The sequence below is a fragment of the Macaca mulatta genome, chromosome 11 (genome assembly GCF_049350105.2).
Source record: "Macaca mulatta isolate MMU2019108-1 chromosome 11, T2T-MMU8v2.0, whole genome shotgun sequence".
In the NCBI taxonomy this organism is placed as follows: domain Eukaryota; kingdom Metazoa; phylum Chordata; class Mammalia; order Primates; family Cercopithecidae; genus Macaca; species Macaca mulatta.
The window spans coordinates 111,466,107-111,491,269 of NC_133416.1; the positions used below are offsets into that span (position 1 = coordinate 111,466,107).

The 25,163-nt window shown below is 41.4% G+C and overlaps 1 protein-coding gene and 1 pseudogene across 2 annotated transcripts in view; both read left to right on the forward strand.

Annotated features, from left to right (window-relative positions):
- The window catches only part of LOC144333003 (thioredoxin reductase 1, cytoplasmic-like), a 90,574-nt gene extending 66,599 nt beyond the window's left edge, over nucleotides 1-23,975 (forward strand). For both annotated transcript variants that reach the window (XM_077954828.1, XM_077954827.1), the window contains 2 exons: nucleotides 16,266-16,417; nucleotides 22,565-23,975. In XM_077954828.1, the coding sequence (XP_077810954.1) occupies nucleotides 16,266-16,417; nucleotides 22,565-22,648 (236 nt within the window). In that variant the 3' untranslated portion in view covers nucleotides 22,649-23,975. The remainder of the gene's footprint in view (nucleotides 1-16,265; nucleotides 16,418-22,564) is intronic.
- Nucleotides 10,340-10,919, forward strand: LOC700570 (large ribosomal subunit protein uL6 pseudogene; annotated as a pseudogene).
- Nucleotides 23,976-25,163: the final 1,188 nt, after the last annotated feature.

The following is a 25,163-nucleotide window of genomic DNA, read 5'->3' on the forward strand; positions in this document are numbered from 1 at the left end:
CCATCTTGCCCGGCTAGTTTTTGTATTTTTTAGTAGAGACGGGGTTTCACCGTGTTCGCCAGGATGGTCTCGATCTTCTGACCTCGTGATCCACCCGTCTCGGCCTCCCAAAGTGCTGGGATTACAGGCTTGAGCCACCGCACCCGGCCTGCTTTCCAAGATTTAACTCAGGTATTTGACCTCTCATGGAGGAATGTTATTCTGCTCCTGAGTCAAACCCTAACTGCAGCTAAAACAGGCAGCTCTACAAGCAGAGGAAAATTTTGGAGATGAGCACTATGTCTCCTATAGCAGGCCAGAAGGGAAAAGTAAAAATAGGGAAGGCAAAGAAATAGGGGGAACACCATTCCCAATAGGAAAAGAGGCAATACCTCTTGATGACCCTCAATTGGAACTCCTTTCTATGGTGTTTTTGCTTCTTTTGCAGTTGAAAATGGCTTCTATCTCTGATATAATGTTCTTCCAACCTGGGAAAAGTTTATTTTCCAAATCTTAAAATGCTTGGCTTAGAGTTGAGCTAGGGGAAGGTGTTGGAAATAAGAACTCAGAGTCATAAAGAAAATGAGCACTCAAAGAATTTCTCAGCAAGGCAAATTTATTTCTGCAGAAAGGTGCTACTCATTCTTCTGGTCACTGTGAGAGCACACTGTACAAAGGAGGGAAGGGTTTTTATCCCTAATGCAGTCAGTCCTTGCTACTGTTTCCGATCCCCATTGGTCAGGGTTGGACCGCACAATCTAAACTGATCCCAATTTGCTATTTCAAATAGAGCAGGGGTGGGGGCTACAGAAGTAAAGGTGCCAAATAAGGAACAGATGTGGGTTGTTACAGATTGGGAACGGATGTGGGTTAATGGACATGGGTTATAGATTGGGAACAGCTGGAAGGTTGTTTACCATAACTAGGGGCAAGGAGGCAAAGAAGTTAGGCTTTGAAAATAGAGGACAAGCGGAACCTTTGAAGAGGAACTCACTGTTTCCAACAAAGGGAACCCAGAAGCCTGATATGCTGGCAAGAGGGTAAAAATGTTTACCAGTTGTGCTTTTGGCTTCTCTCTCCCTGTGCAAACTGGTAAAAGGGATAATAAGGATCATTGTTTATATTCTCTGTAAATGTATAATTAATGGAAAAGGATTTGTGAGGTTGGTCTTAATCTGTAGACAATCTGGTGTGCTTTGCATGTCTTTCTGAATGGTTCTGTTGAAGAAAGGGTATCTTAAGTTAAAATGCAGGCCCAGAAAACCATAAGCCTGCTGTTCAAGCCACCTCAACAAAGCGATCAGTAACAAACCTGGCTACTAGCCTCCATGTTGTTTCATGTCCTTGGGAACATAACCTGTATCCACGTGGCAATACTTTATTTTAGTCCCTGCCGTTTTTATAATGGTGGCTGTCTTCTTGTGCTCAGTGTTCCTGGGTGAGGGCCACAAAAATCAGGTAAACCAGTTTGTCAATCTGGGTGGTGCCAGCTGATCCATCAAGGGCAGGGTTTATAAAATATCTTAAGCACTAATTTTGAGAGTGGTTTAGGGAGGGTCAAAATCTTGTAGCCTCCAGCTGCATGGCTCCTGGGCCATGGTTTCTAATCTTGTGGCTAGTTTCTTGGTCTGGTCCCAGGCAAGAGGGAAGTATATCTTGGGAAATGGCTGTTATCATCTTTGTTTTAGACTGTAGACTGTAAAACCGACTATTCCAAAGTTGGTTCGGCCTACACCCAGGGATGGGCAAGGACAGTTGGGGCTTGAAATCAAAATGGAGTTGTTTGGGTCCGATCTCTTTCACTGTCTCAGTCACAATTTTGCAATGACAGTTTCAAAAGCTTCCTATCGCTCCTTTGAAAATACCTTGTACACTTGCATTAAGTCATAACCTAATTAAGGCTCATTAGTTTCACCTGTGAGGTTACTGTTTGTAAAGTTCAAAAGCCAAAAGTCTTAACTGCTTGGCACGGCTAAAGTCGAGTAACAAGGGATTTTAAAGGATTTTCTTAAAGAGCGCTCAGCTTAATTAAAAGTTCAGGTACGGTGGCTCACACCTGTAATCCCAGCACTTTGGGAGGCCGAAATGGGAGGCTCACCTGAGGTCGGGAGTTTGAGACCAACCTGACCAACATGGAGAAACCCTGTCTCTACTAAAAATACAAAATTAGCCGGGTGTGGTGGTGCATGCCTGTAATCCCAGCTACTCGGGAGGCTGAGGCAGGAGAACCGCTTGAACCCAGGAGGCGGAGGTTGCGGTGAGCTGAGATTGCGCCATTGCATGCCAGCCTGGGCAACAAGAGTGAAAACTCCGTCTCAAAAAAAAATGTGGATATTCAAGTTACAGGGTTATAGGTATATTTAAAAGGCCTTTATGTTTTTCTCTTCTTCGATCTTATTTTTCTGGAAAAAGGCTCTTCTCAGTTGACTGAATTATTTTTCTCCATTTTTTGTCTTACCACTCTTAATGCATGCACGAGAGGCCCTAGCTTCTGGTAACGTGGGACTCCTGGCGAAAAAGAGAGGAGGCACCACAGACTCCATTCTGGGGAAAAAAACCCAAAAAACACAACAAGAAACAAATAAAAAAACCCTCTGTTTTCCTCATGAAACTCTCCAGATTAAAAGCAGATAGGCCGGGCGCGGTGGCTCAAGCCTGTAATCCCAGCACTTTGGGAGGCCGAGACGGGCGGATCACAAGGTCAGGAGATCGAGACCATCCTGGCTAACATGGTGAAACCCCGTCTCTACTAAAAGTACAAAAAACTAGCCGGGCGAGGTGGCGGGCGCCTGTAGTCCCAGCTACTCGGGAGGCTGAGGCAGGAGAATGGCGTGAACCCGGGAGGCGGAGCTTGCAGTGAGCTGAGACCCGGCCACTGCACTCCAGCCTGGGCGACAGAGCGAGACTCCGTCTCAAAAAGAAAAAAAAAAAAAAAAAAGCAGATAGTTCCCTCAAAATCAAAGGCTCTGTTCTGTTATGTATTGTGTTATCTACCGCTTTTGAGTTTTGGGGATATCAAATTACTTCACATTGTGGGAGAGCTTTGGTGTGTAATAACTAGGTAGAAAATACACTGTAAGGGGTGGCTAATAGTAGTTATAAATCAGAGAAGCATGCTCTTGGCCACCTGAAAGATATGGAAGCATTCCCACCCCCCATTAAGAGATGAGACTCCCTTGGGGGATAGGTTAATTACAAAATAAGCCAATTAGCTTGGGGTTGCCTTGCAGTGAAATGCATGGAAGAAGCACTACACTGTCTTCTCCCATACTATCTCCCTCCTTTGGGGGACCCAAAATCCAGTATAAAATGGCACCCTTAATTTTAGGGATCTGTCTTTGCCTTCAGCTGTGCCTGCTTATAGGTCCTAAAAGATGCATGCTACCTGGCCCTGTTCCTCCAAGAGTTTCACCCTAAAGCCAGTAATACAATTAAGAAACTGGCAAATGAAAAATCTTAACAGGTGCTGAATATTCTGTCTGTGTTGTTATGTATGTGTTGTGTGTAATGTCTATAAAAAGAGCTCTAATTGATTGGCTTAAAGAAAAATAAGCAGTAGGCGAGGCGCGGTGGCTCACACCTGTAATCCCAGCACTTTGGGAGGCTGAGGCAGGCAGATCATGAGATCAGGAGTTGGAGACCAGCCTGACCATTATGGTAAAACCCTGTCTCTACTAATAATACAAAAATTAGCCTGGTGTGGTGGTGGCGCATGCCTATAGTCCCAGCTACTTAGGAGGCTGAGGCAGAAGAATCGCCAGAACCTGTGAGGCGGAGGTTGCAGTGAGCCGAGATCGCGCCACTGCACTCCAGTCTGGGTGACAGAGTGAGACTTCATCTCAAAAACAAAAAAAAGAAAAAAGAAAAATAAGCGCTTAAATAAAATATTTTCTAGTTCACATGACTGTAAGAAATAAAAATAGTCTCAAAGATTATTGGTAAAATGCAAGTGTCATCAAAATGCAAATAGGTGGTCTACAGTCATGTTTTTAACTGTAACTATCCTGCACATTTTGTCATTCACAGACAATTGTTGTCTTGCTTTGTTCTTTCTCAAAAGATGGTTTATAATCAAGCTATATTAAGGATGTTAACAGGTGTTCTCAAATGCAGGTTTTTAATAGCTTTTTTTTTTTTTTTTTTGAGACCAAGTCTCACTTTGTCGCCCAGGCTGGTGTGCAGTGGCGCGATCTCAGTTCACTGCAAGCTCCGCCTCCAGGGTTAGGGCCATTCTCCTGCCTTAGCCTCCTGAGTAGCTGGGACTACAGGCGCCCGCCACCATGCCCGGCTAATTTTTTTGTATTTTTAGTAGAGATGGGGTTTCACTGTATTAGCCAGGATGGTCTCGATCTCCTGACCTCGTGATCCGCCTGCCTCGGCCTCCCAAAGTGCTGAGATTACAGGCGTAAGCCACTGCGCCGGGCTTTAATAGCTTTTAAGATTATAACATTGAAATAGAGAAAGAATGTATGGGACTCATAAAGAACCGACATGTTCACAAATATCAAGCAAAACACAAGTTAGCTAAATGGACTGCACTCAGAAAGCTAGAGCAACCTTTTTGTCTTTTGCTTGAAATATTGCTGATCCTTGTTTTGTTTTTCAGAGTCAAAGAAACTTATTTTGAACTATTTACAGCCTTAAAAAAATGATGTTGTGGGTATTTCATAGATGGCCTTTATCAGGTAGAAAATTACCTTTTATTCCTAGTTTGTTGAGTGTTTTTATCATGAAAGGGTATCATCAAATGTTTGCATCTGTTGAAATAACCATGTGGTTTTCGTTCTTTATTCTGTTAGTATGATGTATTGCATTGATTGATTCTCATATGTTTAATCAACCTGTGCAAGGTTTATCCTGGGAGAAATTTCACTCAGTCATGGTGTGTAAAATTAATATATTATTGGATTTGGTTTGTTAATGTTTTGTGGATAATTTTTTTTGTCTATATTTACAAAGGGCGTTGGTCTGTGGTTTTCTTTTCTGTTTTTTGAGACGGAGTCTTGCACTGTCGCCTGGGCTGGAGTGCAATGGTGCCACCTCAGCTCACTCCAACCTTTGCCTCCCGGGTTCAAGCGATTCTCCTGCCTCAGCCTCCCAAGTAGCTGGGATTACAGGTGCCCGCCACCACACCCTTTTCATGTGATGCCCTTGTCTGATTTTGGAATCAGGGTAATACCAATCTCATAGAATGAATTGGAAAGTATCCCCTCCTCTTCTGTTTTCGGAAAGAGTGTGAAAAATTGGTGATAATTCTGTGTTAGACATTTGGGAGAATTTATCAGCAAATCATCTGAGCCTGGGCTTTTCTTTGTGGGAATTTTTTTTTTTTTTTTTTTTGAGACAGAGTTTCACTCTCGTTCCATAGGCTGGAGTGCAATGGCGCAATCTCGGCTCGTTGCAACCTCTGCTTCCCGGGTTCAAGCGATTCTCCTGTCTCAGCCTCCCGGGTAGCTGGGATTACAGGCATGTGCCACTACACCCAGCTAAGTTTTTGTCTTTTTAGTAGAGACAGGGTTTCACCATGTTGGTCAGGCTGGTCTCGAACTCCTGACCTGGTGATCCACCTGCCTCAGCATCCCAAAGTGCTGAGATTACAGACATGAGCCACTGTGCCCGGCCGCCAATGATATCTCTCTCACAGATGAGAAAAGTCTGATTTCTATTTTTTGAGATGGAGTTTTGCTCTTGTTGCCCAGGCTGGAGAGCAATGGCAAATTTCGGCTCACCACAAACTCTGTCTCCCAGGTTCAAGCGATTCTCCTGCCTCAGCCTCCCGAGTAGCTGGAATTACAGGCATGTGCCACCACGCCTGGCTAATTTTGTATTTTTAGTAGAGACGGACTCTCCATGTCTCGAACTGGTCTCGAACTCCTGACCTCAGGTGATTCGCCCGCCTCAGCCTCCCAAAATGCTGGGATTACAGGCGTGAGCCACTACACCCAACCAGTCTGATTTCTTTTTAAATTTTACTTTGATTTATTTATTTTTGTAGAGCTTGGTTCTCACTATGTTGCCCAGGCTAGTCTTGAACTCCTAGACTCAAGTGATCCTCCTTCCTCAACCTCCCAAACTGTTGGGATTACTAGCATGAGTCACCATGCTCAGCGAAAAGTCCGATTTCTTAAGTCATTTTTAAAAGGTGATATACTAAGAAAAACTTTAACATTTTATTTTTTCATTTAACATCTTTTATTTTTTATACTAATGATTTTTTTTTTGTTTTTTGAGAGGGAGTCTCACTGTCGCCCAGACTGGAGTGCAATGGCACGATCTCAGCTCACTGCAACCTCCACCTCCCAAATTCAAGCAATTCCCCTGCCTCAGCCGCCCAAGTACCTGGGATTACAGGCACATGCCACCACGTCCAGCTATTTTTTGTGTATGTTTGGGTAGAGATGGGGTTTCACCATGTTGGCCAGAGTAGTCTCAAACTCCTGACCTCGGGTGATTCACCTGCCTTGCCCTCCCAAAGTCCTGAGATTACAGGCATGAGCCACTGTGTCTGACCTACTAATGATTTTTTAAAAGCTCTGAAGTGGCCGGGCCCGGTGGTCACGCCTGTAATCCCAGCACTTTCAGAGGCCCAGGCGGGTGGATCATGAGTTCAGGAGTTCAAGACCAGCCTGGCCAAGATGGTGAAACCCTATCTCTACTAAAAGTACAAAAATTAGCTGGGCATGGTGGCACACACCTGTAGTCCCAGCTACTTGGGAGGCTGAAGCAGGAGAATCACTTGAACCCGGGAGGTGGAGGTTGCAGTGAGCCAAGATCGTGCCATTGCGCTCCAGCCTGAGCAACAAGAGCAAAACTTCGTCCAAAAAAAAAAAAAAAAAAAAAAAAAAAAAGCTCTGTAGTATTGCTTTTAAAATGATTTTCTTATCTTATTAACAGCATCAATATTAAATTTACAGCTAGGTGAAAGAAAGGATATGTTTTTCTTCTTCCATTTGGTGCTTCAGTACCTTTTCCACATTCCCTGTGGTAGAGCCCAACCCTGACAGGAGACTCTTGGGGCCGAGTGATCTAGTAAACCAAGACTAACCCCCACTCCCTCCCACCTCAAACACACAGTGTCTAGTTCCAGTGGTAGCCCGCTTGTATTTCCGGTGTAATTTCTCTTATCATGAACCATTCCATGAACCGGTTCTCTGTGGAAGACAGAGTTCCTTTCAAATGTGTATTCTCAGGCTCACACAGCCACTGAATCCTGGACCTGGCATATAATCATGTTAGAATACAACTGTGGAGTGAGGCAAGTGGGAGTTCTTGGCTAGGACCCCAACATAACTAAGGTTTAATCTTAACCTTAAATAAGACTCCTTTGAAGGAGGTACAAGCACAAGAGCTATAACCAGGATATTATAGTCCTTTTTATAGCACTTAAGTCCTTCTTATGACATTTATTTGTAAAAACTAAAAATCCTTTTAAGGCTAAAAAACCTTCCTAGCATTATATTTCAATTTGGTAAATAAATAATACTAATAACTAAGATGTACTTATTATTAATTTCAACACTAGAAATTCGTTATCATGTCCTTTTAGGGAGTCTTTAGTTTTCCTTCCTTGTGTTTCCATAAAGACTTCTGTTTTATTTTTCCAGCTTGTCTCATACCCTGCAGACTTTCAGAAACACGTATAACAACCTTCCTTTCTTCACTTGATTTATAGGCACTGTAATGGGTATAGCTTACCCATTTAAGCTTCCCCACTCTTAGGTCTTTTATGGGGTAACTTCTTTACTTGATGGGGTCTTGTCAGACCCAATAGTAATATTTGTCTTGTGGGTTGAATAAAATATTGTAATAATTATTACTTTGTTAAAAGGAATCTTCTGAGAGTGGTGGTGTGTTTGCAATACTCTTTGCGCTTGAACTGAGTAAGTTTTGTTAAGAGGTTTGGGGTTCTGTGGAAATCCTTGATTTCTTCTGACTTGCAGGCCACATGCTTTTAACCACAGGCAACGAGTAAAAATATGTGCATGAAAAACCTGTAAACCAGAAAGTGATGACAGCAGGCAGAGTGGCGTGCTGTAAAATTTTTATCATCACACTTGAAGTGATTATGCTGCTTATGAATGGCGAAAACTCAAGTTCTAACACGTGGCAGTTTTAGTCTGTGTTTAGCCTTGCCATGTGCTTTCATCTGCCAGACTCCTCTTTGCTTTCCCCTTTGTTTCCCTGCTTTGAAGTTCATTCATTGTCCTGGTTTACTGTGAAATGCCACTTGGGGATAACTCAGAATTGGAGAGTGGCTTTATTGACCTGTGCTTTTCATATTTCATACTACGTTTCTGTTTTCCAGTTTCCCCCAGTTACGTTGCACTCCTTACGTACCATGATGTTCCTCTGTTGTCAAACTAGAGCTTCTTCCCACAGCTAAGTGGCTGATCAAGATTTCTCCAAAGAGATAAGTATCAGTTATACAGCTCTCTAAGCAATCTGTAGACTGAGAGCCACTCAAAACCTGGATGTCTGCGGGCTTTCAGGTGGCAGTAGTCATGGGTGAGAGTCAGTGGTTTTGGCAGGTACAAGCACATATGAATTGTATGAAGATGGGAACCTTGTTCTTGAGGAGGAGTGTCCTGGAGTGGAAGTGTTTTCCTTTAGTAATCCCTTTAGTAATCCCACAGTTCAAATATCTTGCTTTATTTCTCTAAGAGTACAAAGATTTCAACGAATTTCTCAGTTTAGTGAAGTCAGAGACAGGAACAAATGTGATAGGCTGGTATGCAACTTTAATTTTTTTTTAAGTTTGGGAAATACAGGAAAGAAAAGTCATGAATGATTCTGTCACACCAATATAACTAATATGACCATTTTGCACATTCTTTTTCAGGATACCTAGATGTTGAGTTTCATAGAATTGTAAAACTATGGTACATAGGACTTGGTATTCTAGGTTTTTAAAAAACTAACATTGTGTCAAACTATTTCCACATTATTTTGAATCTTGAATAGTATGCAACCACTAAATAAGGTTAGAACAAGAGAGCTACTGTACTTTAACCATTCCTCTAATGTCAGACATTTGTTGTTTCTAATTTTTTGCAATAGCTAAAGATGTTATAATGAAATTGTTTGTAATAATTAGATTAAAAGAAAGGATTGAAGGTAGGGAAAAGAAAGGGGTGTAGGCTGTAGAGCAGGGATAGAACCTCGTTGCAGCTTAGCCTTGGGAGAGAGAAAGGTTGAGGCAAGGTATAACTTTGTCCTTGGATCTAGAAAGGTTATGGACATGTTCAGGAGGTAGGGAATGGTGACTATTGATAGGCCTGTTGCCTGTTTTGTTCCACTGGGTTTTACAGAAAGTTAACATGATTGATCCTAAAGCTATATAGCACTCTCATTGAAAGGGAATTTGGGAATATCCCCCTTTAACTAGGTGGTAGTAGCTATGTTAACAAAAACTACTGAAAGCTTTTTCTAAGAGAAGGCTAGGAGGTGTAGGGGTCTTTCTTATGAATAAATATTTTCATTATTTTAGATTTTTTTTTAAAGGCCAATCGTCACAAATAAGAATACTGAGTTAAGGCTGGGCGCAGTGGCTCACGCTTGTAATCCCAGTACTTTGGGAGGCTAAGGCAGGCGGATCACCTAAGGTTGGGAGTTCGAGACCAGCCTGACCAACATGGTGAAACCCTGTCTCTACTAAAAATACAAAATTAGCCAGGCGTGGTGGTGCATGTCTGTAATCCCAGCTGTTCGGGAGGCTGAGGCAGGTGAATCACTTGAACCCGGGAGGCAGAGGTTGTGGTGAGCCGAGATCGCACCATTGCACTCTAGCCTGGGCAACAAGAACTAAACTCCGTCTCAAAAAAAAAAAAAAAAAAAAAAGATGAATACTGAGTTAAAAGGTATGGCCATCTCAGGAGGTTGCAGTGAGCCGAGATCCGAGATGCCACTGTACTCCAGCCTGGGTGTTGGAGCAAGACCCTGTCTCAAAAAAAAGAGAAAAAAAAGTACGGCCATTTGAGTTTTTTTAACCCACACTGTCAAATTGTTTTCCAAAAGAATAGTATTAGCTTGTGTTACACAGCCCTATGGACTCACTTCAGTGTACATTTATCAGCACTGGGAGTTTTCATTTTTTTTTTTGTATGTAAGAAATAACATTCCATCATGTGAATCTGCATTTCTCATTATGATGTAAAAATAAAATAAATAGATCTTGTATTCTATTTTCTTTGCTATTTTCTTTCTAATGAGTTGGCTGTTTTTGTTCTTTATTCATTTTATCATTTGTGGTCCTGTTGTTTTCTTACCAATTTGTTGGAGTTCTTTTTGTTGTTTTATTCCTTTTTTTTTTCCCATAAGTATTTTCCCTATGCTGCTCTTTTACCTTATACAAAACTATTATCTCTCTTTGCTGCATCTACTGCAAGAATGAAGATCATTCTCAGCAATCAGACTGTTGACATTACTCTGAAGGGACACACAGTGATTGTGAAGGGCCCCAGAGGAAACCTGGGGAGGGACTTCAAATCACATCAATGTAGAAAGAACTCAGAAAAAAAAAAGAGGCACCAGGTTGACAAATGGTAGGGAAACAGAAAGGAGCTGGCTACCATTCAGACTATTTGTAGTCATGCACAGAAGGGTGTAACAAGGGTACAATGGGCTTCCATTACAAGATGAGGTCTGTGTATGCTCACTTCCCCATCAATGTCCTTATCCAGGAGAATGGGTCTCTTGTTGAAATCCGAAATTTCTTGGCTGAAAAATACATCCGCAGGGTTTGGATGAGGCCAGGTATTGCTTGTTCAGTATCTCAAGCCCAGAAAGATGAATTAAGCCTTGAAGGAAATGACATTGACCTTGTTTCATATTCAGTGGCTTTGATTCAGCAAGCCACAAACAGTTAAAAACAAGGATATTAGGAAATTTTGGGATGGTATCTATGTCTCTGAAAAGGAACTATTCAGCAGGCTAATAAATAAGATCTAAGAGTTGTCCAGCTATAGAAACAAGATGCCGGATGATTTCTAAGACCTATTTGTGATATTTAAATGATACAATAAAAGACCTATTGATTTGGGGGAAAAAAACTCAAATAACTATTATTATTTTACAGTATACTCTGTTGGTCTTTTTGTTTGTATTTACTTCTGAGTTTGGAAGTTGTTACTCACTAGAGATATAGAAAAGGTTCCATTTAATATGCTGTGTTATATAATAATAAAGTGAAAAAACTTTTCCCCAAATTATCAAGTCATCATTACCATACTATTTTGAAATTATATTTTATTGCTTCGTGATTTTTTTTTTTTTTTTTTTTTTTGAGATAGAGTCTCGCTCTGTAGCCAGGCTGGAGTGCAGTGGCATGATCTTGGCTCACTGCAACCTCTGCCTCCCGGGTTCAAGCCGTTCTCCTGCCTCAGCCTCCTGAGTAGCTGGGATTACAGGCGTGCACCACCGTACCCAGCTAATTTTTGTATTTTTAGTAGAGACAGAGTTTCACCATGTTGGCCAGGATGGTCTTGATCTCCTGACCTCGTGATCCGCCCACCTCAGTCTCCCAAAGTGCCGGGATTGCAGGTGTGAGCCACTGTGCCCGGCCACGTGATAGCTTTCTTTAAAATCATAACTGATTCTGTATTTGTCTCTTTCTGGTCTTATCTAATCTCTTTTACTGATCTCTGTTTACTTGTATAAAAACAAGTAGGGAGCCTATTTTATTATTACTCTTTAGTTTCAGTTTTTACAAGTGGACAGTAAGTACTTCATGGATCCAAATATTAGGAATTGATCTTAGGCAAAAAAGTTGGGGCAAAATGGAAGCAACTTATCATTACAGTTTTTTTTTTTTTTTTTTGAGACAGAGCCTCACTTTGTTGCCTTGGCTGCAGTGCAATGGCGCAACCTCGGCTCACTGCAAACTACGCCTCCCGGATTCAAATGATTCTCCCTCCTCAGCCTCCTGAGTAGCTAGGATTACAGGCACCCGCCATTATGCCTGGCTAATTTTTGTGTTTTTCATTATGACAGAGTTTCACCATGTTGGCTAGGCTGGTCTCAAACTCTTGACCTCAGGCGATCTGCCCACCTTGGCCTCCCAAAGTGCTGGGATTACAGGTGTGAGCCACCATGCCTGGCTCATTACAGTTTTATATGCGTTTTACTGACTACCTGGTTCTGTGCTGTTCTTGTAACATTTACTTAACATATTTCTTTGAATGCTGCTTCAAATTTTATTTCAAAATTGAGGGGGAAATTATAAGCAAATGATAAACATAAACAAAATTTTATTTTCCTTTTTTGTTAGAGGCAGAATTTAAGGAAAAATTCTGATGATTTTGATTACAGGTAGTGGCTAACCTCTTATGATTTATTTACTTATCTATTTATCTTTCTATCTATTTGTACTTTTTTTTTTTTTTTTTTTTGATAAACAGTCCCTCCCCAGTAAGAATGCAGTTCTTCTTAATCACAGAAGTTATTCCTTTCCTTGTGATGGCCTTCTCTGTTCTGTGTCTTGGCAAATATCTGAGCCTAATAGTTGGGTGGTGCCCTTGGCATAGATGTTATGTAAGGAATTGTCACCTGCTTTTAGAGTCAGTCATCCCATGAAATCGAAGGAGTCAGTAAGGCGTTATGGAATCAGGAGGCTTGTGTGACAGCTCTGACGCTGATACCAATTAATTACCTGACTGGACCTCAGTTTCCTCATCAGTAGAATGAACACAGTTGGCCTAGTGACCTCAAATATCTCTCCCAAGCTAACAATCTGTGATTCTCATTCTCTGAGATGTTACCACGAGGAATGTTTACTTCTACATTACTTTTTTTTTTTTTTTTTTTTTTTGAGACGGAGTCTCGCTCTGTCGCCCAGGCTGGAGTGCAGTGGCCGGATCTCAGCTCACTGCAAGCTCCGCCTCCCGGGTTCACGCCATTCTCCTGCCTCAGCCTCCCGAGTAGCTGGGACTACAGGCGCCCGCCACCTCGCCCGGCTAGTTTTTTTTGTATTTTTTAGTAGAGACGGGGTTTCACCGTGTTAGCCAGGATGGTCTCGATCTCCTGACCTCGTGATCCGCCCGTCTCGGCCTCCCAAAGTGCTGGGATTACAGGCTTGAGCCACCGCGCCCGGCCTACATTACTTTTTAAAATAAGACAAATGGAGAACAGAAAATGAGAACTAGAGTTTAATTTTAAAATTTTGAAGTGTCATCGATGAGGCTATAGTCATGTGTTATGTTGCTTTAGTCCAATAGTTCTTAATTAAGAGTATGCATTAGAACTACCAGTGAACATTTAAAATATATGTATATGCATATGTGAACATATATAAATATATACACACATAAATATGTTTGTTTATTTATTTATTTACTTATTTATTTACTGGAGACAGAGTCTCACTGTTTTGCCCAGGCTAGAGTGTAGTGGTCCAACCTTGGCTTACTGCAACTTCCACCTCCTGGGTTCAAGCAATTCTCCTGCCTCAGCCTCCCAAGTAGCTGGGATTACAGGCGTGTGCCACAACACTCAGCTAATTTTCATATTTTAAGTAGAGATGGGGTTTCACCATGTTGGTCGGGCTGGTCTCAAACTCCTGACCTCAGGTGATCCAACTGCATCAGCCTCCCAAAGTGCTGGAATTACGGGCGTGAGCCACCGCACCTGGCCACACACACAAATATGCATGCTTAGGCCCCTGCCTTGCAAGTCTGGTTCAGTAGGTTAAGGATAAGGATGAAACCTAGGAAGTCTTGCTTATTCAGATGCAAATAAGGATTGACAGGCTCCCTTCCACTTATGGAAGGCAGATACTATAGGTATAGACTGGTCTGGTATACTCTGTGACAAATAAGTCCCATTGCTCTTCTGGGATCCTATAATTAATTGGCACAAAATGTTAGTTTTTCTTTCTTTTTTTTTTTTTTTTGAGATACGGTCTTGCACTGTCTCCTGGGCTGGAGTGCAATGGCGTGATCTTGGCTCACTGCAACCTCTGCCTCCCAGGTTCAAGCGATTCTCCTGCCTCAGCCTCCCAGTGCTGGGATTACAGGCATGAGCCACCGCCCCCTGCCCAGAGAAACTACAACAAACGAGAAATTACAACAAGCTAGTTTTTCTTTAAGAAGAACCCACTTCTCATTTTCTTATCTGTTCAGGCTGGTAAAACAAAATAACATAAACTAGGAGGCTTATCAACAAGGGAAAACAATTTCTTACAGTTCTGTGACCTAGGAAGTCCAAGATCAAGGTGCCAGTAGATTCCATGTCTGGTGAGGGCCCACGTCCTGATTCTCAGTAGGTACCTTCTTGCTGTGTCCTCACATGGTGGAAGGGGAGATGGGCCCTCTGGAGTTTCTTTCATAACTGTGCTAATCCCATTCTTGAGGGCTCCTAATCACCTCCCAAAGGCCCCTCCTTCTAATGCTGTCACTTTGAGAGTTAAGATTTTGACACAGAAATTTTAGAGGTGTAGAAGCATTCAGATCATAGCACTTATATCTCAAATATTAGGATATTTCTATGTTCCTTTTCACTTTTCTATCCATATGTTAAGGATTAGTAACATTTGATTGTCTGGTATATAATAAAACAGTCTCTTGGTTGTTGACCCTAAATTGACATTGTATGATAGAGGTTATTTAAAAATTTCTTAAATTAACTACTTTCTAAAAACTATTTTTATAAAATAATACATGTTCATGGTTTAAAAACACATAGTACCAAAAGTATGATGAAAGTGAAAGCTTACTAGAGATAATGATTAATAATAATAATGATTAATAATAAACATTTTGGGAATTTAGCTGATTTTATTAACACCATTTAAATATCAGTCTAGGTGTAGTGACAGTATAACATACTGGTTAAAAGCATGGGCTCTACCTTTACATTTATGGTCAATTGATTTTTGACAAGGGTGGCAAGACATATCAATAGGGAAAGGTTAGTCATTTCAACAAATGGTGCTGAGACAGCAGGTTATCCACATGCAAAAGAAGAAAGTTGGATGCCTGCCTCACACAACACATGAAAATTAACTTAAAATGGATCATAGTCCTAAAGTAAGAACTAAAACTACAAGACACTTAGAAAAAAAGTAAAATCCTTGTGACTTTGGAATAGGCAATAGTTTCTTATATATGACAATGACACCAAAAGTACAAGCAAAAAAGAAAAAGATATATTTGACTTGATCAAAATTAAAAACTATATTTCAAAAAGACTTCTATATTTTAAACCTGTTTTTTTTTTTTTTTTAAAGTGTAGGTTCTAGAGAATGATAACCTAACTTTTAATTTTAGCTCCATTACTTATTGTAAGCTGTGCAACCCTGAGGACGTTGCATAACCTCTCTGAGTCTGTGTCCTTGTTTGTAAAATGGGGATGATGGTAGCAGTACCCACCTAACGATATTGCTAGAAGGATTAAATGAAAGGAAGCATACAAACATTAACCCTCTGTCCAGTTCTGGATAAATACACATACCAACTATGAAGATGATAAGGAGATTGAAGAAGGATGAATGGCTTACTTGGATCAGCAGAAATGAGAAGAAATCACCTAAGGAGCAAGTGTAAGGGTGGGCTTGAGCTTGGTTTATTTGTGGGTCCTGAAGAAGACAGCTAATTTAAACATTTTTACAAGCTGGAGGTAGCAATCTCTTGGTGGTTTCGACTGGTGATGACGCCCAGGATGACAGTGCTGTCATGTGGGGATAACATACCACTAAGCTGGATCATGTTTGTTTTGATGCCTGATTGGGCCAGCACAAAATCCTGAGGAGAAAACAGAATCTGCAGAAAGTATTTTTATTGCAATCTTGCTGCATCTTGCCTGAAGATCCTGTGTCTGCTTATCCAGGAGTTAGCCTGGGAGAAAATGTGTAAACCTTGCTTTGAGTAGTCTGCCCCTGTGTCTGTAAGCAGGGTTGTGTTGGAAGGGGACATCTGTCTGACATTTGGCCTCTCTGCATTTAAACCATTGTTGGGAATACAGATGGCATAAAATGTGGCCTCAGTATTTCGAACCCGTTACTTATTTTCCTGCGATCAGGGAAGCTTCCGATTATGGCTTGTTACTTGGCAGGATCCCCTGAGAACATATCTTGAGTGTGATCTGAGTCAGGAATATTGAATAATTTGTCAGAGGTTCCAGTCAGATGAAAGAACTAAATCTGTAATCTTCATTAGAGTCCTTCCTTCCTCAGATTCCTTATTTTGGCCTGTGGGACTGAAATGGTAATGCTTTTAGAGTGAACCTAATATTAGAAAACGCATCATCATGTTTTCCTTTGTGATAATTACCATCCTTACTTCCACTACTTCTAGCTAAAGATCATCACCCTGGTAAAACTTTGCCAGAGAACCCAGCAGGATTCACCAGCACGGCCACTGCAGACCTCAGAGCCCTGCTTCAGGCCTATATAGACGGTCACTCTGTGGTCATCTTCAGTAGGTCCACATGCACACGCTGTGCTGAGGTAAGGCTTTAAACTCAAGGGGTTTAAATGGAATTGTAGCAATTTGACAGACTTTTGAGCTCAAATGTAAAGAACTGGATTTCACCTTTAGGAAGAGTGTATGCAGGCTGGGCGCAGTGGCTCACACCTGTAATCCCAGCACTTTGGAAGGCCAAGGCGGGCGGATCACAAGGTCAAGAGATCAAGACCATCCTGGCCAACGTGGTGAAACCCTGTCTCTACTAAAAATACAAAAATTAGCCCGACATGGTGGCATGTGCCTGTAGTCCCAGCTACTCGGGAGGATGAGACAGGAGAATCACTTGAACCTGGGAGCAGAGGTTGCAGTGAGCCGAGATTGTGCCACTGCACTCTAGCCTGGGCAGCAGAGCGAGACTCCTTCTCAAAAAAAAAAAAAAAAGGAAAAGTGTATGTAGGTATAACTTGCTTTAGAGTAATTGTAAAATGTGGTTTTGATAACAAAATACTGCTTGAATAATCTCTTTCTGAGCTTTTGGGAAGTATGAGATATTTTCAGGTAGTCAAGTTCAGGGAAGGTTAGGGTGGGGGAGTTACCAAACCAGTTGATTTGCTGTCCTTTCAGATATGTCTGTAGGGAATATTTCATAAGGAACGGTTACTTAGGGTACTACCAAATTTTGGTAAATATCTCTTCATGGTGTGGTTTATTATGGGGAAAATAACTTCACAAAGAATAAACTGTTTCCTACTGGGTTCTTAATCTTAGATTATCAAAGAGAAAAGGTCAGTGGTTACAGCCATGGGGAGGATTAATGAAGGTGAGAATTGAAAGGCAAATGTGATCTGTCTGGTGCTTCATAGTAAGGCTGAGGGCATTTACATGTCACTGAGGTTTAGCTCTAGGCCTACACAATGGAGCCTTAGGTAAACATAAGTGGCCATCTGTCCAGGTTCACTGGGAGGTTAATTTATTATTAAGTTTAATTTTCTCTCAACTTGTCTGCCCCATGACTGACTTTCCAGATCTCAAGGAGCTTGAATTCAGAAGCCTTTTTATTCTGGAAGCCCTATATAGAAATAAATGGGCTTATGGGCTTTTTGGACTCTCTTTCTCTCTCTCGTTTTGCGCACATGTGTGTGTGCCTGTGTGTGCCTGTGCACACGCGCACTTTTTTCCCAAGTAAAAAAAAAGGAAGTTGGGCAGCTGAAGTAGGGAGACCCTTTCATCCTTGTCTCTCTCCTGAACACATTATGCATCGATGCCACCTTAGGCTTCATCCCAATCAATGTGATAGTGATGCCTTTCCTGTAGGACATCATATTGGGAGTAGGACTGCAAAGAGGCGGAAGACACAGGTCCCATCCCTGGGGATTTAGCTCAACTGAAAGGGCAGAACATAGGCTTAAGAAGAAAAATGATCTCAGATAACCCTTGCTAAATTCTACATGATTGGACAGGTAGTAAGTGTTAGAGAATTTAGAAGAGGGCTGGGCATTAGAAAACTGCTATGTTTTTAATCCTCTAGGGGCTTAGTTATCTAGTTCTGCAATTCTTGTCTGCTTTTGGGACCTACTGCCCCCACCCCCACACCGCCCGCCACTTCCTTTTCTTTAATCTTTAAAATGAAGGGCTTGAACTAGTTGCTTATTGAGGGTTTTGTTTTTGTTTTTGTTTTTGAGACAGAGTCTCATTCTGTTGCCCAGGCTGGAGTACAGTGGTGTGATCTTGGCTCACTGCAACCTCTGCCTCCTGGTTCAAGCAATTCTCCTGCCTCAGCCTCCCAAGTAGCTAGGACTACAGGTGCAGGCCACCATGCCTTGCTAATTTTGTATTTTTAGAAAAGATGGGGTTTCACTATGTTGGCCAGGCTGGTCTTGAACTCCTGACCTTGTCATGATCCTCCCGCCCTGGCCTCCAAAAGTGCTGGGATTATAGGCATGAGCCACTGTGCCCAGCCTGAGGGTTTTCTTAGTTCTGAAATTATGTGCTTGTCTAGTCTTTTTCATTACCAAACAATGGTTAAGAGCCTAGACTCTAAAGTCAGAGTGTGGATCTTGGTTCTGTGATTTATCAGGCATGTGACTTTAGTTGTTTACCTGTGGTGCCACAGTTTTCCCATCTGTAAAATGTGGATAATAATAGTACCTATATCATAAGTTTGTTAGGAGGATTAAATTAATATTTATAAAAGCCATAGAATATACTCGACACATAGTAAACACTATATCAGTGTTTGTTAAAGAAAATAACTACTTGCATTTTTCCTTTTCCTATCAGGACTAACTTCGGGTGGTTAATCTTCCTTCTGTCAGTACTGAGGCTAGATTAAATGGTAATCAACAAATACCTGACTTAATGCTAAGTACAGTTAATCCTATCAGTGGATTAATAGCTACCATTTGAGTGCCATCTATGTGCCAGGCATTCAATCGCTCTGCTTATATTTTCAAACATTATTAAAGAATTGAGAGCTGGGCACAGTGGCTTATGCCTATAATCCTAATGCTTTGGGAGGCCAAGGCAAGAGGTTCACCTGAAACCAGGAGTTTGAGACCAGTCTGGGCAACATAACAAGACTCTATTTCTATGGGGGAAAAAAAAAGAATATATATATATATATATATATATATATATATATATATATATATATATCTTGGCATGGTTTGCATGTGCCTGTAATCCTAGCTTCTCAGGAGGCTGAGGTGAGAGGATCACTTGAGCCCAGGAGTTCAAGGTTACAGTGAGCTATGATTATGCCACTGCACTCTAGCCCGGCTGACAGAGTGAGACTCTGTCTCTAAAATAAATACATATGGTCGTGGTGGCTCACACCTGTAATCCCAGTACTTTGGGAGGCTGAGACAGGCAGATCACTTGAGGCCAGGAGTTCAAGATCAGCCTAGGCAACATGGTGAAACCCTGTCTCTTCTAAAACTACAAAAATTGGCCAGTTGTGGTGGTGAACGCCTGTAATCCCAGCTACTCAAGAGGCACAGGCATGAGAATCACTTAAAACTCAGGAAGCTGAGGTGGCAGTGAGCCAAATCGTGCCACTGAGCTACAGCCTGGGTAACAGAGCAACACTCTATCTAAATAAATAAATAAATAAAATAAAAATTAAGAAATGAAATAAATAAGTAAACAGAAAATTCCAATTTTAACCCTGCCCTAGTTCTGGAATGAAGAGTTGGGCTAGCAGTCAGGATTGCTGCTAGTGATAGTCAGTGTGCTCCTTGCAATTCCAGGTCTCTTTGACCTATCATTTTTTTTTTTTTCTTTTCTTTTTTTAGTCCCCATTATGCCCCAGAATGTTCTTATTCTTACTGTTATCTCTGAAATCTACTAACTCCCTCATTTCCCAGCTCTCCTGCCTATCCCTGAAAATGTAAAGCCTTGCCTGTATTTCCCCAGTTTTACTTAATTAAAACTAGCCTGGGAATGAAGAACTTTTCCTATAACATTTGTGTTAGCTATTTGCATGCTTATTTAAACATACAGTTGCCCAGGCGCGGTGGCTCACACTTGTAATCCCAGCACTTTGGAAGGCCGAGGCAGGCAGATCACCTGAGGTCAGGAGACCAGCCTGACCAACATGGAGAAACCCCATGTCTACTAAAAATACAAAAATTAGCCGGGTGTGTTGGCACAGGCCTGTGATCCCAGCTGCTCGGGAGGCTGAGGCAGAATTGCTTGAACCCGGGAAGTGGAGTTTGCAGTGAGCCGAGATCGCGCCATTGCACTCCAGCCTGGGCAACAAAAGTGCAACTGTCTCAACAACAACAACAACAGCAACAACAACATATAGTTATCCTGGCAAATTTATTTAATGTCATTATCCAAACAATCACTGGGTATGTCAGGTCTTCTAGATAAATATCCCCTGGTTTTACCTTGTTGATTTCAGATTGTTTTCAGATTGATGCCAGTTAATTTTGAAATTAATTTTCTAGTCTTTGGCCGTGAAAGATGATTAGGTGCTTTTCCTGGTAAAGTGGTGAATTTCTTCTGAGGGTATACGACTCATATACTTAGCTGTTCACATTTATTTATTTATTTAAATTACCTTGAAGTAGAATTTTCCCAGGTTATTTTCTTTAGTTTTTATTTAATCATCTTATTTAACAAGTGGGATATGAGTAAATCAGAGCTCCGCCTCCCGGGTTCACGCCATTCTTCTGCCTCAGCCTCCCGAGTAGCTGGGACTACAGGCGTCCGCCACCATGCCCGGCTAATTCTTTTATATTTTTAGTAGAGACAGGGTTTCACTGTGCTAGCCAGGATGGTCTCGATCTCCTAACCTTGTGATCCACCTGCCTCGGCCTCCCAAAGTGCTGGGATTACAGGCGTGAGCCACCATGCCCGGCTGAGAAACTTTGTTTTTATATTGGTACTTGGTCTGATGAATGTGTATTTCTCTCTGGGATGAGTAATGTCATTTGCATTAATTCAAGTTGGGAAGTGCCCATAAGGAAACTAACTTCTACATAATGCAGCTTTCCACTCTTGCGTAACACATTAGTTACTGTATGTGTTTTGCATGCATCTGGCTGTGAAGAGGTTTTAAAGTGCAAAGATAATCCTCTCCACCTTTTCAGAATTGCAATATTTGTTTCTTTTTTTTTTTTTTTTTTTTTTGAGATGGAGTCTTGCTCTGTAGCCCGGGCTGGAGTGCAGTGGCCGGATCTCAGCTCACTGCAAGCTGCGCCTCCCGGGTTTAGGCCATTCTCCTGCCTCAGCCTCCGGAGTAGCTGGGACTACAGGCGCCCGCCACCTCGCCCGGCTAGTTTTTTGTATTTTTAGTAGAGACGGGGTTTCACGGTGTTAGCCAGGATGGTCTCGATCTCCTGACCTCGTGATCCGCCCGTCTCGGCCTCCCAAAGTGCTGGGATTACAGGCTTGAGCCACCGCGCCCGGCCAATATTTGTTTCTTATAGCTGTTTCAGAGTGGTGGGGGGAACTGAATTCAGATTCAGACTGGGGCTTAGGTGCCATCTAAAAGAGTTTAAGAAAAAGACTACTGGCTGGGTATGGTGGCTCACGCCTGTAATCCCAGCACTTTGGGAGGCTGAGGTGGGCAGATCACGAAGTCAGAAGATTGAGACCATCCTGGCCAACATGGTGAAACCTCATCTCTACTAAAAATACAAAAATTGGCTGGGTGTGGTCCCACCTAATTGGTTGGCTGAGGCAGGAGAATTGCCTGGACCCAGGAGGCAGAGATTGCAGTGAGCCGAGATAGCGCCACTGCACTCCACTGGCAACAATGCAAGACTCCGTCTCAAAAATAAATAAATAAATAAAAAGAAGACTAATGATGTTGTTTGAATGAACTTATTTTCCCATTTTATCAAAATGTTGAATTTGGTCCTATAAAAATGACAGAAATCTCCCAGTGTACTTCTATACAATAGGAAGTCTACTGTTTTAGTAGTTAAGGTTAGAATGAGACTTTTTTTGTTTTTTGTTTTTCAAGAATACATTTTCCTCATTGATCATCTCTGTGAACTTCAGGCTACTCTGGCCTTTTAAATTTTATTGTATAACTGGAGGAATATGGTTCTAAACTTTCCTAAATTATTGACAGGCTGTTTGTGTCTTGTACATAAAAGTCTCTTGTGTCAGTAGTTTAAATGTTATCTAGTGGTAAAAGTAACTTTTAAATAAAATTTTGTTTTTTACCAGTATAATTTGTATAACCATGAGCGTATGATTTTTTGTTTGTTTTATTTAACAGTCTCAGGGCATAATAGCTTTTTTTGTAACTGATTTATTGGTTGAGGATTACTCAGCCAAAAAAAAAATAATACTTTGACTATTGTAAGAATATATTTTTCTCAGGTTTGCCACATAATGCTTTGGAAACATTGTGTTCCAATGCTTTTTTAAATATAGTATTAAATCCATTTTATAATGAGGTAGACTGAGTCACTAAACATATAAAATGTAACTTATGAAGCGATACAGATGAATCATTGATAATTGAATAGAATCAACAGACTTCAAATACTCTTTTAAATATCATTATTGTCAACAGGGAGAATCTTATGGGTTACATAAAAGTGAATTGGGAAGTTTTCAAAGGTGAAGGCTGGTTGAGAAAGGAAGTAATGAAGCTGGATAAGAGATTCTCCTGTTGGTTATAACCTCATTTTTCATTTTCCTCCTTGTTTTTCGACTTCTTCCAGGTAAAGAAGTTATTTAAATCTCTGTGTGTTCCTTATTTTGTGCTTGAACTTGATCAAACAGGTAAGTTTCTGTTTAATATGTAAATCATAGCTGCTGACTGTACATTTTATTTTATTTATTCTACCTGGCTTTAATTTGTCTTCCTTGAGGTTTTTATTGTTTAGTGAGCACTTGCTAGCTCACTAGTCATTTAGATAGGGTACTCTCCTGGAGCTAATCATATTTACCTTTAGCCTTTACCTAGTTTATAGCCTTGATATTACCCAGAGTTTCCTGTTACTGAAATTATTCTTCTTATTACTCATGAATCTAGTTACAGATACAGTATTTGCTGGTTTTATGGTAAGTTTGTTTTTGCAAAATTGTCTCCTTTCTGATAAGTAATGCACATAGTATTTGAATTAAATATAAATTGAGATGCATTCAGAAATTTTGGCAGGGACATACAAAGATCAGTAAAGGTAAAAGATCCATGAAAAGTGCTACTGGGAAATCCCAGGGAGAGAAAGGTTGGTGGAGTATAGCAGAAAGTTTCTTTCTAGGACCATGGTGCTCCTTTTTTGTGGGTCAGAAAATCCCAAGGGCTCACAGGCAAACATTATTAAGAATCTAATCTAGGCCTGTTGGTGACTCATGCCTCTAATCCCAACACACTGGGAGGCCAAGGTGGTAGGATCGCTTGAGGCCAGGAGTTTGAGACCAGCCTGGGCAACAGAGTGAGAGTTTGTCTCTACAAAAATAAAGAATTAAAAAATTAGCCAGGCATAGTGGCATGAGCCCGTAGTTCTAGCTACTCAGGAGGCTGAGGCAGGAAGATTGCTTGAGCCAAGGAGTTCAAGGTTACAGTGAGCTCTGATTGCACCATTGCACTCTAGCCTGGATTCCTGAGTGAGACCTTGTTTCAAAAAACAAAAAGAATCTCCTAGTGGCCAGCACCATCATTTCTATTAGGAAAAGTGGGCCTCTCCAGATTAGGAAGAGGAGGTAAACTTCATGCCTAATAGCTTAAAGGAAGCAGAGTCCTAGGCATTGACAGTCTCTGCTCAGTCTCCAAACGAATACAAAGAAAGGGCCTGGCGTGGTGGCTCACACCTGTAATCCCAGCACTTAGGGAGGCTGTGGTGGCTGGATTCCCTGTGGTTGGGAGTTTGAGACCAGCCTAGCCAATATGGTGAAACACCATCTCTGCTAAATAATAAAAAAAATTAGCTGGGTGTGGTGGCGTGTGCCTGCAGTCCCAGCTACTCAGGAGGCTGAGGCAGGAGAATCGCTGGAACCCTCCTTAGGAGGCGGAGGTTGCAGTGAGCCAAGATCGCGTCACTGCACTCCAGCCTGGGTGACAGAGTGAGACTCCATCTCAGAACAACAACAACAACAACAACAAAAACAAACAAACAAAACAAAGAAAGGATTCAACTAGACAGAGAAATATATATGGCAATTGGGAGATGTGAGCAATTGGCATGTAAGTTTCATTTCTAGGGTCAGGAGGAATGAGGTAGTTGTGTGGCAAGACATATTACTTGATGTTTCTAAAGATAGGTTCTCTAACGCAGAGAGCATTACATAATAACTACCACATATAGAGTGTTAGTTCCTGTTTTACATGGACTATGCTGGGTTAAGTGTAGTCACCTATACTCACATGAACTCAGCAAGGAAGATATTCTCTATATTTTATAAATGAGGAAATTGAATCCCAGAAAAGTCAATTAACTTTCTTAACATTGACCTGGTGCGGTGGCTCATGCCTGTAATCCCAGCACTTTGGGAGGCTGAGGCAGGTGGATCACCTGAGGTTGGAAGTTGAAGATCAGCCTGACCTATATGGAGAAACCCCATCTCTACTAAAAATACTAAATTAGCCGGGTGTGGTGGCTCGTGCCTGTAATCTCAGTTACTCAGGAGGCTGAGGCAGGAGAATCGCTTGAACCCGGGAGGCAAAGGTTGTGGTGAGCCAAGATTGCGCCATTGCACTCCAGCCTGGGCAACAAGAGCAAAACTCCATCTGAAAAAACAAACAAACAAAAAACCCAAACAACAACAACAACAACAACAACAAAAACTTCCCTAACTTCATATAAATACTGGATCTATAATTTGGACACAGGCCTGTGTAATTCTGAAGCCTACGTTATTTCAATAATACCGTGTTGTCTGTCTCCTCTACAGTGACCCTTCTATTCCTTCATCAAGGAAGGCTCTTGCCCCTAAATACTCCATAATATGACAGGAAATCTCAATATATGAAATTTCTTCTGGTTCCAAAAGTAGCCTTTTATAAAAATATAAATTTTCCTGGGAAACTTAAGTCACTTGCAACTTGCTGTGAATTAGAGAAAAATAACCAAACAGAACAATAACCAAACAAGCAAATTAAGCTAATATAAGATAAAGCAAATGAACATGTCCTTCAAGGATGGGAAAGGTAAAAGAGGTAACATCAGAAGAGATGGGCAGGATGAACGCACTAAGTGCTTAGGGAGCATGATTTGTAAGGATTTACTCTCTGAATCTGGAAAACTTGCATTTTTTGGTAACAAATGGCAGATGTTTTATTTCTAAAACTGTTACTAAGTGGCTAAGGAAGTTTTAAGA